This window comes from Myotis daubentonii, chromosome 1 (genome assembly GCF_963259705.1).
Source record: "Myotis daubentonii chromosome 1, mMyoDau2.1, whole genome shotgun sequence".
In the NCBI taxonomy this organism is placed as follows: Eukaryota; Metazoa; Chordata; class Mammalia; order Chiroptera; family Vespertilionidae; genus Myotis; species Myotis daubentonii.
Window position 1 is genome coordinate 31,054,346 of NC_081840.1, and position 14,902 is coordinate 31,069,247.

A 14,902-nucleotide genomic window follows, 5' to 3' on the forward strand; every position below is an offset into this window, starting at 1 on the left:
ATTAAGTCTGGAGTGGGCCTGAGGTTCTATAGTCCTAACTAGCTCCCAGGAAATGCTCACGCTGTTGGTTCCTGGACCACATTTTGAGTAGCAAAGGGCTAGACAATGTTCCCATTTTCTCAGAGGCCTGGGGAAGGCAGTTTCCTTGACTGGTTGCTGGAGACACCCTCAGACTACCCAGAAGTGAAAATAGGAGAAAAGACGAATGGCTTAAAAGTCAGAATATGGCACAAAACAAATGGCAAGGTTAAAGAGAACATGAAATAACATGCCATTGATTGTGATAAGTGGACATAGAGAAGCCATTACGTAAGAAGAAGATTGTGAGAGAGCCGACCCTGAGCAGGCCAGCCATCCTTCCCTTGTCAGGCCGTCTCCTCTGTGGAGATGACACGGCGAGAAACAGGGGCTGTTTCAATTGGGATAAAATCCTGCTGAGATGTCCTTACACAGCAGTTGCTGTTTACTCAGAGCAAAAACAATTTAAGTCAGGCGATGAGAAGAATGTAGAATTTTGAACCTTCTGGCCCAGGGCTCCTCTAGGGAGAAAAAAAAAAATCCAATTCCTTAAAAATAATTGATTTAAAAAGTGGTAGTGGGTGATACTTTCAGGTATTTACAAAGCTGCCACAAACATATCCCCTTGCCATGAAAGAGTTTTTATTATTTCTCCAAAGAATCAACATACACTCAAAAGACTGACTTGTGCAGGGTCCCTGGGAGGCTAAGTGGGCTCTGATGGCCTCTGGGCAGGACGCGGTTCTGGGCCTTGGGGACCCTCTCCTCAGATTGCCCCAGACATCACATTCCTAAAACAGGGATCAGAACCTGTTCACCAATCAAAGATGACTGCATATCCTGGAAGGCTAGGAGGACATGGCTGAAAGTGCACCAAAATTACTTCAGCTAGAGAGTATCCTGAAGTTTCCGAGTCACCCCAGAACTCAGAACAAAGGGAAATGACCAGGGTAGGACATGTTTAAAACACATGCACAAAATGACTCTGGCTTGTGATAGAATATTCCCTAAGGAGAAAAAAGAATAGATTGTGACCAAGCTTAATCATGCATCCCTTCCTCTGATTTCCTGTAGTGGAAGTTGAAAGCCAAGAACTGTTGTTGAATTTGCATCCCGCGAATTCAGAGACAGCCAAACCCTCCCGGATGCACTCCTGCCCCAACGCAGACAGCTCTCTGGGGAGCAGGGCCAAGCCTCTGCCGCCGGGAGTGCCTCTGTGTAGAGATTGGTGCTTTCATCTCCTTTCTGGTCTTTGTTGTCCATGGAAGCACCATCCATTGTTGCTCTGACTCATATGTGTGTACTCCGTTATTGCTGCTGTGCATTTTACATGCCATGTTTCCATTCAGATATATTTCACTGGAGATGATTAAACATCATTCATACAAAGAACTGTCTTTACAGATATCCCAAAGTCATCCATTTCAGGTTTTGAGTCATGTCCATTCCCAAGGAAACTTTCAAAATGCTTTACTCATTCATATTTCTCCACGAGTTTCCCTTGACTGCCTGCTCTGTGTTAGCAGAGAAAGTGTGAGGGTGATGACTTGCCCTGATGCTAAAGAGCCCCCAGTCCCCCCAAACCCAAAGAGCATTGTCCAGCATTTTGTCCATTTTTAATGCATTGTGGGGCGGGGTCATCGAGAATTAACACACAATTTACCCTGTTGGTTGACTCTGCTTAGATACTGGGAAATATGGAACGCCCTTCCCACGGACAGCCCTCCCTTCTTCCCTGTGCCTCTGGAGACCAGGCAGAAATGAGCAATTCTCTGGGAGAACTGTCAGGTGTGTGTGTTTGTGCCTTGTGTTTGCTTTTAGCGTTCTCTCCATCCTCTAAATATTTCCTTTTAAAAAAGTACTTAACTTCCTTTGTAAGAAACTCAGTGTCCCCGACCTTCTCATTTCCTCTGTGTCCCTAATGGTCCTTGAAATGAAAACACTGGGTTGAGCTTCCTGATTTGCACTTGTCAGCCTGCACAACGGCTCTTGAGAGAATACCTGGTGACCTGTGGAATTCTCTGTGGAGAGAAAACGCACATTTTGCACTCTGGCATCTAAACATAGGGGTAGATTTAAAACCAAAGACATACATGGTTAGGTGATCATCTCCAGTATGGTATCAACATTCCTTCAAAGCAAAACCTCAGTCTCTAATCTTCCATCACGTTGCTGTCATGGGTAAGTTTGCCGTTAGGAATGCAATACTGCATTGTTAAAGGCTTACCTCAAGTCAAATGTTTCTTCTTGAAGACCTTCCACTTGGCGAGATCATTGCTTAGAAGACCTCAATGTGCTAAATAATGACATTTTTTGGGGCTTCAAATTCTGGGTTTAAATTTTTAAATTTTCTCCTTAAATTGTGAGCATAGTTGTGATTTATTCTTTACTACTGTTTAAGTTTTATTTCATTCGTGGTGGTTCTGTGAAAATAGTATATGGTTATATTCACTTCATCTGGCACTTACGGACCAGAATCTTCCAAATGGTTCTTTGCATATCGTGATCAGACATATTGTTTTTTTTTATTATTTTTATTTATTTATTTTTTATTAAATCTTTATTGTTCAGATTATTACATTTGTTCCTCTTCTTTTTCCCCCCATAACTCCCCTCCTCCCAGTTCCCACCCCACCCTCCGCCCTCACTCCCCACCCACTGTCCTCATCCATAGGTGCACGATTTTTGTCCAGTCTCTTCCCGCATCTCCCACACCCCTTTCCCCCCCAAGAATAGTCAGTCCATTCCCTTTCGATGTCCCTGATTTTATTATAATCACCAGATTATTTATTCACTTGATTCTTAGATTCACTTGTTGATAGATGTGTATTTGTTGTTCATAATTTGTATCTTTACCTTCTTCTTCTTCTTCCTCTTCTTAAAGGATACCTTTCAGCATTTCATATAATACTGGTTTGGTGGTGATGAACTCCTTTAGCTTTTCCTTATCTGTGAAGCTCTTTATCTGACCTTCAATTCTGAATGATAGCTTTGCTGGATAAAGTAATCTTGGTTGTAGGTTCTTGGTATTCATCACTTTGAATACTTCTTGCCACTCCCTTCTGGCCTGCAAAGTTTCTGTTGAGAAATCAGCTGACAGTCGTATGGGTATTCCCTTGCAGGTAACTGAGTTTCTTTCTCTTGCTATTTTTAAGATTCTCTCTTTGTCTTTTGCTCTTGGCATTTTAATTATGATGTGTCTTGGTGTGGTCCTCTTTGGGTTCCTTTTGTTTGGGGTTCTCCGCGCTTCTTGGACCTGTAAGTCCATTTCTTTCACCAGGTGGGGGAAGTTTTCTGTCATTATTTCTTCAAATAGGTTTTCAATATCTTGTTCTCTCTCATCTTCTGGCACCCCTATAATTCTGATGTTGGTATGCTTGAAGCTGTCCCAGAGGCTCCTTACACTATCCTCGCATTTTTGGATTCTTTTTTCATTCCGCCCCTCCGGTTGGGTGTTTTTTGCTTCCTCGCATTTCAAATCATTGACTTGATTCTTGCGCTCCTCTGGTCTGCTGTCGGGAGTCTGTATAATATTCGTTGTTTCAGTCCGTGTATGCTTAATTTCTAGTTGGTTCCCCAACATAACATCGAGGGTCTCATTAGTTTTGTTGTAGATCTCATTAAGTTTATCGGCGGCTTCTAAACAGTTCTTGAGAGACCTTAAAAGTGTGGTTCTGAACTCTATATCTTCCATTGACAATTTTGTCCTGTTTCTTTGTCTCCGCATTTTGTTATGCTTTCTTGGTGCACCCCCTAGTGGTCTTTGTGCGCAGTCTTGTAGTTAAGCCTTGATTGTTGAAGCAAAAAACCAGGGAGGGTTTGACCTCCAGGCCAAGTGGCTGTGGGAATCAGCTGTGTCTGCAGAGAGAGAACTTCTGTCCTCTAGGGAGGTGCTAATCTAGCCTTTGCCTGAGGCTATCCGGCAAATGCCTCTGTGCAGGGCTTGGGCGGGGAGGGTCGCACAGGTTCAACAGGGTGGGCCGGAGAGAGCAGTTATGGCGGCTCTCAGTCCTGTCCCCAGGGGCTCTGCCTCTCTGAGTCCCAGCAACCGCTGCAAAGCTCGGAGAGAAAGCTGCACTCGCTCTGACCGAAGCCAGACAGTCCCGCTTCTCCCGTTTGAGACTGGGTCCCTAAAGACTCGCCCGGATCTGGAGCTCAGAGTCTGCGACTCCCTCCCGATTGAAAACGCCAACCGCGCCCTCCCCCGCCAGCCTGCTCTGTGCACTCCGCACCTCAGAATTTGACTTCAGCACTGCGCCTCCTCTGAGTGTCCGTATGCGTTTCTCTTTCCTCCTAGTTGTAGGACTTCCACTCAGCCAGCGTTCCTGTGGTTCTGGGTGATGTCCCTTCCGTGTTTTAGTTTCACTTTTGAAGTAGTTGTTCAAGGCAGCAAACTCCGGCGTTAGCCTATGCCGCCATCTTGGTTCTCCTCGTGATCAGACATATTGTTATCAAAGTCTCATAGCTAAAACTCCCTTCTTGTCATATGTGTATGGCTTATTTTTTTATTTCTCAGTTTAGTGCTTCCTGGTTTGGGGATGCTGTAGTTATTACAGTTATTGAGTAACTGTTCTTTGAGTATAACTTTTCTTGGCAGAAATCAGCCCAGATTTATTCCTTTGACATAGCTTTGATTTGTGTCTTAGTACTTTTGTATTTCTAAAATAGTTCAAATAGTCCATTAATTCTACCAAACAACCAATCATCTGATTGAAAAAATATCTGTCAAACTAGTTATTTGAACCATTAGAGTTGGATTACATTACTGTATACTGTGCAATTAAATTAGGATTATATTACATTGTATACTGTGGATTTCAGGCATATCATATGTCAATCAAATTCTTGTCTCTAGGTTAGATGGATTACCTTATGTATATTGACCTAAGTCATGTGTTTGAAATGTGGCTGGGATCTATAGGAAAAACAAATGCTATTCCAGTAATATAGCTACCAATGTCCAACTTAATATCTGTGATAATGATATAGTATGGAGTTGAAGGGCACTGGGTGGGAAGTAAAAAAGCTGAGATCTGTCCCAGCTCTGTTACAAAATGCCTTCTCTAACCTATCTAGGCTTAAGTTTCCTCATCTGTACAATGAGGGGATTGGACTGTAGTTTCTGAGGTCTCTTCTAGCTCTGAAAAGTTAACATCTACCAGCAAAGGGAGATGGGCTGTCCCTTCTTGACTTTGGAAAATGGTGTAGAACATTAAAGGACACTTCTTCAGATTTCTATGCCTCTTCTTATCTTTGGTTGTAGGATATAATTGTATTCAATCTTCTGGCAGAAAATACTTTTTCATGAAATGAACTACGTCTTGCCATGAAACAGGATAAATGATTAATTGGTGTAATGATACTAACTCATTTAGGTTGCTTTTTTCTTCATTATTTTATTCAATCATTAGCTCATAAGACCTCTAGGAGCCTGTGTCCCACCCACACCTAACAGCCCCTCCAGGTTCTGGTTCCAGGAGAGAGCGAGTGTGACCTTCCCCCTGTGACGGAGGTAATCCCTGTGGCCCACGAGGGAGGGGATGGCCTTGGAACCACTTGCCTGTCAAGTGTACACATCTGGACAATTCTCCTTGGCTGAGCAAACATATTGCTCTCCATTTTTCATTCATATCAGTGAAAAGTGAGAGGCCCTCTAATAAGATATAATTATGCAACAATGTAACAAAATTGGCTAATGGCACTTCATTTATTACAGGGCTAAATGCTCATTATTGTTTGTAAAGAATGAATTTATAACCTCAGCAGAGTTAAGTTTATACATGGTTGATTTCTTACAAAGGTAGAAAGTCCTTGTTTTCTAGTCAAGCTTTGACTTACAAAACTTTCGTTTTCTTTTAGGTTGGGGTGTGTGTGTGTGTGTGTGTGTGTGTGTGTGTGTGCCTTTAAGAGAATGTTGAGCAACTAGATGGGAGAGAAGGGATATAGAATTTGAAATGTGGAAGAAGGGAAAACACATTTCAGAAATTGTAAAAAACACACAAAATCCAAAACACTGAGGGGGTGTCATGGAAGGCATTAACAGAGAAGACCCACACCATAAGCTCCTATGTTTATGTGCTTCCTGCAGGGGCTAGAAAGACTGGATTTTCCTAACGGAAGGAGTGTGAATCTGGAAATTCTTAAACTAAAATTGGTGTAATTTCATGCTGCAAAGAGGCACTTTGCTTATGCAATTGAAATAAAAAATAAAGTGCCTACCTGGGTGTTTCTAGGGTAATTGTAGGCAAATGAGAGTAATTAGAAGCCTCTGCAGTCTGTAATTAAAAGCTAGGGAGTAACGAACTCTGTGATAAAAGATCCATGGATGTTTGGGAGAGACATACAGAAAGGACACCAATCCTTTTTGGAGGTTTTTACTCCCCTAAGGCCAAAGTCCCCGTTCTATGAACACATGATTTTGAAAAGCAGAGTTTGGTCCTCACAGATCTAGCCCCTAAATACACATTTGGGATGATGAGTGTGGGAAAGAGGAAGAGGCAATATTTTAGTGTCAGTTATACTTGGAAAATGACATTTAAATAGAATGGGAGCTTACATGGGGGCAAGCTGAGTTCAGTTGTCCCCCCTTATCTGTGGGGTGCACATTTCAAGAACCCGAATGGATGCCTGAAACCAAATCCTATGTATATATGTTATGGTTTTTTTTCCCTATACACACATATCTTTCCACTTAAAGGAAGCACTGTACAGCTTCTCTTTGGCATATCCAAATTGCCAACGTCACTGCTCTTGCGCTTGGGGCCATTATTAAGTACAATAAGGATGACTTGAACACAAGCACTGCTCTCTCATGGCAGTCGATCAGATAACTGAGATAGGTACGAAGTGACCAAGGGCAGGTAGCATATACTGTCCGGTGGATACGCTGGACAAAGGGGTGGTTCATGTTCTGAGTGGGACGGAGTGGATGGTTGTGATTTTATCACACTACTCAAAACAGCATGAAATTTTAAACTTATGAATTGTTTGTTTCTGGAATTTTCCATTTAATATTTTCAGATAGCAATTAACCATGGTAACTGAAATGGCAGAAAGCGAAACCACAGATTTGGGGGGGGGGCAACTGTACTTTCAGTTGAAGCAATAGGAAAAATTAAGCCTCTTTGCTTAACTTTTGGGGACTTTTAAACACTTACTTTTTCACGCCCCATGGCCAGACCCTTCGTTTAGATCAGGTTATTACTGGGCATGGGAGAAAGGGTGAAGGCAAAGGAGGTAAAGGGGATGCAGTGGGGAAGGGAAGGAGCAGGAAAGTCCACTTTGCTGAATAAAGAATATTTCATATGATAAGTCTGCCATAGTCTCCCCCCAATCATTTGATTGAAAAGCAAAAATACTACTTTTAAAAACACAGTTCATTCCTAATTTGCCATGACGATATATAATACAGAAAAAATAAGGCTACCTATCAACATAAGCATTTCCAGGGTGAATCTTTGGTAAAAATGTAACCAGCAACAATTCATTCAACCAGGTGCAAAAATCATGGCCCTGAAATTTCCAAAGTCTTAACTCAGAAAGGTTTTCTTGTCTCTTCTTATAGTCAGGCATTCAGAGGTCCAAGTTGGTTCTAAAAGCTTTGGTAGAAACAGGCTAAAGGTAGAAATGAATACAAAATACTTTGTCTTTAGGCTATTTGGTATGGATTTGTAAGGCCCGGGTACACTGGCAAATTAGTAAATTTCCTAAAAGAATACCAGTGACTAAGCCACACAGGTAGAATAGCCGATTCAGTAAAAGAGGTTAGTACTGCAGTCCCATGTTTTGTAAAATACATTGAGAAAGGCCACCAGGACAGGAACCAAGCCTCTCTTTTGGTTTTCCCCGACGATTCCCATCAGCCGCACGTTCGCGGGAGGGGGCGATGCAGGGCAGTCTGACCCCGCTCCGCATTCCCTGGGGGGCGCAGGGCGGCGCTGTGGCCGCAGGGAGGGCGTGGCAGTCGCTGGCTAGTGGCTGTGCGTGGAGGCTCAGAGCGCAGAGGAAGCCCGCGGGTGCAGGGTCCCGCCCTCCTCAGGGCCTTGAGCTTGGTCGCAGAGGCTGGCTGCCCTTCTGGCCCGTAAGTGGGGTGGAGGTGGGTCTCACTCCACCTCAGATAATCGAACAGCAGCGGTGACACCCGGAGCAGCGTTTCTTTTTCTTGGGGTGGAAAATGGTGAAGATGGCTTCGTCAAACACCGCCTTGAGACCTTTCTGAGTCAGGGCCGAGCATTCCAGGTAGCACTGTGCTCCGATCTTAAACACACAAGAGAGAAAGGCATGAGAGGAGAGACAGAAAGGCACCGTGGGGTCAGCCCTCCGCCCAGCCAAGGGCTGTTGCAGCTGGTTCCTCAAACAGCCTGGGTGGTGGTTTGGACGTTTGTTTGTTAATCCTCACGCGAGGATATGTTTCCATTGATTTTTGGAGAGAGTGGGCGGGGGAGAGACAGAGAGAAACATCTCCGTGAGAGAGACACATCACATTGATTGGGTGCCTCCTGCACACACCCCAACTAGGGAAGGGTTATTAAGCCTGTAACCCACATACATGCCCTTGAACATGCCCTTGACTGGAATCGAACCCTGGACCTTTCAGTCCACAGGACAACACTCTATCCACTGAGCCAAACCAGCTGGGGGGGGGGGGGGTTGTTTTGTTTTCTTTGCATTTCACTTGGCCTCTGCTATTCTGATTTTTTGTATGTTTATATTTTTTACTTTCTACCATTAACAATAAATGGTTATGAATCACTTTTGGTAAGCAATGCATTCTGAAAGTCATCCATAACCATTTATTCCTTGTATAAAGTTATGAAAATAGAGGATTGTATTATGGTCTCAATATATTTTGTGAACAACAGGTGTGAGCATCCTCTCATTTGTACCCCGAATGTATAAATTGGGTACTAGTGAAATATATTTATCGCCTTCTGTACATGGTAAGGCAAAGTGTCAACTTGATAGATAAAACATGAGAAGAGAATGGGTATATGGTTTTACAGGTCATTCTTGAATACAATGCACTTCTGGTAAGGTGTCTCTCAGCAAGATAATATCTAATTGATATTATTATTTGGTTTTAAGATACTTTAAAAGGCATATTTTTAAGCAATTAAAAAACCCAAAACATGAAAAAATAAAAATCATAAAATGCACTTGACAGAGACAACCTCCTTGTCAGTAGATAGTCTATGCATATTTACAGATAAAATAGTTTGTGCTTGCTTAGAGCTTTATTTCAAAGCTTTTAATGATTTTATACAATGATATATTTGATAATCACAAAATCCCTGTGAGAAATATAAAAACTCAGGCCAGAACTATAGATTCTCATTAGAAAAACTGTAGGGCAAAGCAGACCATGTTTTGCTGTCAACTTCATGCGATAATTCATGAGAGGGCGACCTGGAGTTTTAAGTTCTCACAAAGTCAGTATGAGCCAACAGTTTGATGTGGGCCTTTTAATATCAAGGACATATAGAGAAATGCTTCTATAATATGCTTCATATTACAAGAATAACTGAAGAACTAAAGCAGGTTTAGAAGAGGGTGGCTGAATGGTGAGCTCCTAGAAACCAAAGCAGATAAATGACTCAACCAGGATAGCAAAACCACATGTCATTAGGGCCAGTAGCTTATGCCAATGATAAAGCAGGGCTGGTCCCAGACGATAGGGAGTGGTGGGGATTGCAGCGTGCTGTGAAGTGCACACCACCTCTAGAGTTGGCGGTATTACTCAGCTTTGGGCAATGTTGCCATGCAGGAATGTTGGTTCACTGTTGCCCAGCTTTGTATTTTTCAAGCGGAGTTGGACATTTGGATTTTTAGTTAATGTTTACCAATTTTCAAAATGCTCTGTGGGCCAAGCAAAACACTGACGTGGGATATCTTTGGCAGCAGCCGGCCAGTTTGTAATGCGTGGACCAAAGGAATTTATGGCTTAGCTTAGAACAGAGTGGGAACAGCTCCAGAAGGAACATGAATTGCTTAAGGACATCCAAATAGAAAGCGAAAGAACTAGACCCAGAATCTGGGTCTCTTTTCTGTGTGTTCTTTGCCTTGTTCCAGGACAGAAACTGTGACCCTTATCACTTAGCTAGAAGCTGGTCAAGTAGACAATCAAAGAAGTGAGGTTGTGCACTCATTCGAAAGCCCACAGATATAAAACTAAGCATGAAATAAAATTGTTCTGATTGGATTCAGATATTATGCACTTTTTTTTTTTTGGGTGTAAAGAATGGTTACTGTCTGAGCCAAAGGAGAATATCCAAAGAAAAGATATTGGATCTTGAAGCTCGATTTTATGGCTTTCATTTGACCATGGATTGACCTTTGAATTAGGACATAACTTGTTTTTTAATAATGAAAAACAGTTTCAAGAGAGGGATAAAAGGTAGAGAAAATTTTCTTAACAATGCCATGAAATGTCATTTATCACATTTCGGGATTGTGTCCAGTGTTCGATATAAACACCTGTGAAAAGCACACTACCCTAGTGAATGTGTCAATCGAATGACTGCTTGAAGTGTGCTAGCTCTTGTCAGTCATCCTGAAAACTGCCCAGAAAGGGCCCTGGGGCCCTTCTGTCTGGAATACCTCCTCACTCATGATCAGGAGCCTCAGCAGACTCTGGAAATTACAGGAGAGCTGGGCTGAGCTCGGCTCACACATGGGGTTCTGGGCTGTCTGGTCCTACAAGATGGGCCAGGACACTCTCTCCTTCTCCCCACGGTGCTGCTGAGTGTGTCACAATTTGCCTTTTGATGGTGCAGGAGGAGCCCAAACTTGTCTTTTCCAATTCAGACATTTCTGAAGATAATGAAATAGTAGATCAAGGAATTACTGTGTCACTGGGTTACTGTAACATTATTTTGTACTCATGTATCCAGGAAGAGTAGCAGGCAGATTACGGGTGTGATTTGGGAACTGTGTGTGAGAAACAGAACCCCGTTATGAGGTGAGTACTGTTAACCACATATCAAGTGCTGTGAGGGTCAGAGGGAAGAATGCATCCTGGTGCAGGGAAAAGGCACAGCCATGTGATAGGGATTGCTAGCAAACAAACCCCCCCCCCCAACTAAAACAAAGCATACCATTTGCACCCTCAAAGATGCAAATGGAATCTGTCTCAAGGAAATATTGCTTTTCTTTTTTAAAAAATATTTTTATTTTCAGAGAGAAAGACAGAGAGAGGGAGAAAGAGAAACTTAGATGTGAGAATGAAACACCTGTCAGCTGCCTCCTGCATGACTCCTGCTCATGATCGAGCCCACAACCTGGGCATGTGCCCTGACTGGGAATTGAACCAGCAACCTTTTGGTGCACAGGACAATGCCCAACTAATGGGTCACACTGGCCAGGGAAAATATTGCTCCTCTACAGCAGCTATGGCCTCTGCTTCTTGGTGCAAAGTGACCTACACAGACAAGTATTTAGAACCAACCTATAAGAGCTCAGGATTTGCAGACCCTTGTTTAGATACACATGCTAGCAATCTGGAACATGCCTCACCACGAGGATTTCTTTTCAGGAAAATAAAAGAGATTTAGGAATGTAAACTGAGCGAACACTTTTCTAATCTCTCTCTCTCTCTCTCTCTGTCTCAAAGCTTAATATGCAAATTGTCTCCTCGGGAGTTCAACTGAGAGACCGGGAGTTTGATCACTCGCTATGATGTGCGCTGACCACCAGGGGGCGGTGCGGAATGAAGGAAGGCCTCTGCCAGCAGCCTGTAGCCAGGGAAGGAAGGCCCCAGCTGGCAGCCAGAAGGCCCTGATTGGCCCTGGTCACCGGCCAGACCTAGGGACGCTACCCATGCATGAATTTCATGCACCGGGCCTTCAGTAACTTTATAAGCTGGGTCATTTATCAGAGGTGTGCAGAACATACAAATATCTGATAAGAAGAAATTGAAAAGAAATAAACAAACCCGCAATGACTAATCAAGTGGAAGAAAACTTACCAGGCTGTCCTTGCTGAGGTACAGAATAAGGGTGTGACTGGAAGGAATAGAGGCAAAGAGGTTTTTCCAGCTGTAGACATGTTTGAGAGGGCACACAGATTCAATAACAACCACAGTTTGCTGAGCCAGACCTTGTGTTAAATTAGCTAATTTAATCGTCCACAAGAACCTTATGAAGTAAATCTATCACCATCCTCATTTGCAGCTCATTTGATGCCCAGAGAGGTTAGGGAACCTTCATCAGGCCTCAAAACTGAGACAATGATGGAGGTTTGAATTTGTTTGTTTCCAGAGCCAGAGTCTTAACCACTCTGCTGGGCTGTGTCTAGCCAGCGTAAAGATGTGGCTGAAAGAGCAAAAGTAATGAACAAATAGAGAAGGAAAGGAAAAGTAAGGGGTTTCCTATAAATGGAGAGGAGAGGTTAGTGGAATAAACAGAGTAAGCTGGAATCTAAAGGAACGGCTAATAGCAGGGAGGTTCTTTATTTCTTATTTAAGAATTAGAAATAATACACAGAGAGGGCAACTTGAGAGCCAAGAAACGGAAAAAGAACCGAATGGCTTGTGTGAGAAAATCCATCTCCACAAATCAGTATTATCATCAAATTGCTGAAAGAGGAAAAGCGTTTGTTAGCCCAATGAATCTGCTATTGATTTTTTTAAGACTATACAGAGGAGATTACCAACTCAAGGGCAGGTAATGTGAGTGCATTCCTTGAGTCTGTAGGTAATATGGAGTGGTGGGGATTGTGGCAAACTGAAGACTCACATCTTGTCTAAAACACTGTTTAAAACTTGTAGTTGATCTGAAAATGCTGGCTACTTAGGACAGACCTGATTTTTTTAGAAGCCAGAACTGTGTACATTTATGTAAAGTTTTCAAATTGTTCAACATTGGCCACTAAATCACATTAAAAGTATCTGTGTGGACTGATCAAAAGATTTACAGGTGAAATTTGGCCCATCACTTGCCAATGCGCTCCTTAGGCTTTAAAGAAGTGGTTCTCAACCTTCCTAATGCCACAACCCTTTAATACAGTTCCTCATGTTGTGGTGACCCTCAACCATAAAATTATTTTCATTGCTACTTCAAAACTGTAATTTTGCTACTGTTATAAATCGTAATGTAAATATCTGATATGCAGGATGTATTTTCATTGTTACAAATTGAACATAATTAAAGCACAGTGATTAATCCCCCAAACAATATGTAATTATATGTGTTTTCTGATGGTCTTAGGCGACCCCTGTGAAAGGGTCGTTCGACCCCCAAGGGGTTGCAACCCATAGGTTGAGAACCACTGCTTTAAAGGATGCTTTTGCATGTACTGGTCCCCCTATTTGAAAATTTTCTCCTCAGTCTCCTATCTTTGTCCACCTGACAAATATCCTCGTCCTTTATACCTGGCTCAGATACTGACTGCTCCAAAATTTTTTCTCTGAATTCTTCTCCCTTTTCTCTAGTACATGTGTTGTATTTATTCAGTTGGCATGCTTTTGTTTGCCTGTCTCTCTGCTCTTCTAGCCTATGGGCCTTTTGAGGGCAGGGGCTCTCTCTCTCATCTCTGTAACGCACACCTCAGTGATAAAGTGACAGGTTTCAATGACAACAGGAGAAAGAGGACATGGTTGGTATATAAAACCAACCATGGAGGGTAGCAGTGACGTTTGCCATCAGGGGGAGAGTAGTGAAGCCTACAGTTGATGATCATGGCTGAACATCGATTACAGGATATTTGCAGCAATTTTGCTGCTTTAACCCCTCCCCCGCCCCCACTGCCTATTATTAACCCAGCAAGAAACAGTGCTGAAACAGAGTAAGAACAACAATATATAGGCACAAGGTGAGGAAAATGGCAGGAAATGGGGTAAAGAGGCCAAAGACAGAAAAAGGAAAAATGGTAAGTGTTTTAGTAAGAAATACCTTAGGAAGACTGAGCTTAGAAAATCATTTTTAGGTTGTATCAGGCAGAATTGGGAAAGAGACACACAGAGAATTATAATCTTAGAGCTAAAGTGTGGCAAAGCTCCTGGCACATATTGGGTACTCAGTCAATTATTGTTGAATATATCTAGCAATGTGGGCACACACAAATGAGCAAAGGATGGGAAAAGTAGGCTGAAGATGAGAAAATGCAATGATGGAAAGAAGAGGGAGGATCAAACAAGTACAGGGATAACAATGAATATTTATTATAAATTGATAGAAAGTACTCATGTAAATGTGATTGACTTTGGAGTGTAAAAAAATTATAAATATATATGATGCAAAGATGTCTTTAAAAATGAAATGCTATTTGAGAGCAAAAAGAGATGATAGATGAAAAATGCTTTGGAAAGTGAAAAGTACTGAACAAAAGGAATTGGATATGAAAAATGTCAACTTGCAAAGTGTTTAAGGTCTGGGGAGAATGGCACATTAAATATGGGCCTCAAGTCTGGCTGGTGTTGTTCTGTGGTGGAGCACTGACCCAGGAATCAAGAGATTGTGGTTTGATTCCCGGTCACGGCACATGCCCGGTTGCAGGCTCAATCACTGGAAGGGGGCATGCAGGCGGTAGCCAACCAATGATGTTTCTCTCATCGATGTTTCTATCTCTCTATCCCTCTCCCTTCCTCTCTCTCTCTAAAAAAAATCAATAAAAACATATTTTTTAAAAATATGGTCCTTCAGCATATAAAAAGAAGCCCTGAATCTAAGGATTTCTTTTCAGATTAGGGGAGGGGAAAAGGAACGTGGTGGTTAAAGCCCACTTTCATACCTCAGCTCTGCCACCTTCTAGTGGTGTGGCTTTAACTACCCTGGGTCCCAGCTTTCTCTAGGAAAGTGCAGATAATAATATACACGTCAGGGGTGGCTGTGAGGATTAATGAAGACAAGGCATGTAAAGCACTGGCACCGGGCCTAGCACACGGCGCGCT

General features: G+C 42.6%; 1 protein-coding gene across 1 annotated transcript in view; it reads right to left on the reverse strand.

Annotated features, from left to right (window-relative positions):
* Positions 1–5,706: 5,706 nt before the first annotated feature.
* The window catches only part of RHOJ (ras homolog family member J), an 83,759-nt gene continuing 74,563 nt past the window's right edge, over positions 5,707–14,902 (reverse strand). The window contains exon 5 of the mRNA XM_059694102.1: positions 5,707–8,274. Within this exon, the coding sequence (XP_059550085.1) occupies positions 8,131–8,274 (144 nt within the window). The 3' untranslated portion in view covers positions 5,707–8,130. The remainder of the gene's footprint in view (positions 8,275–14,902) is intronic.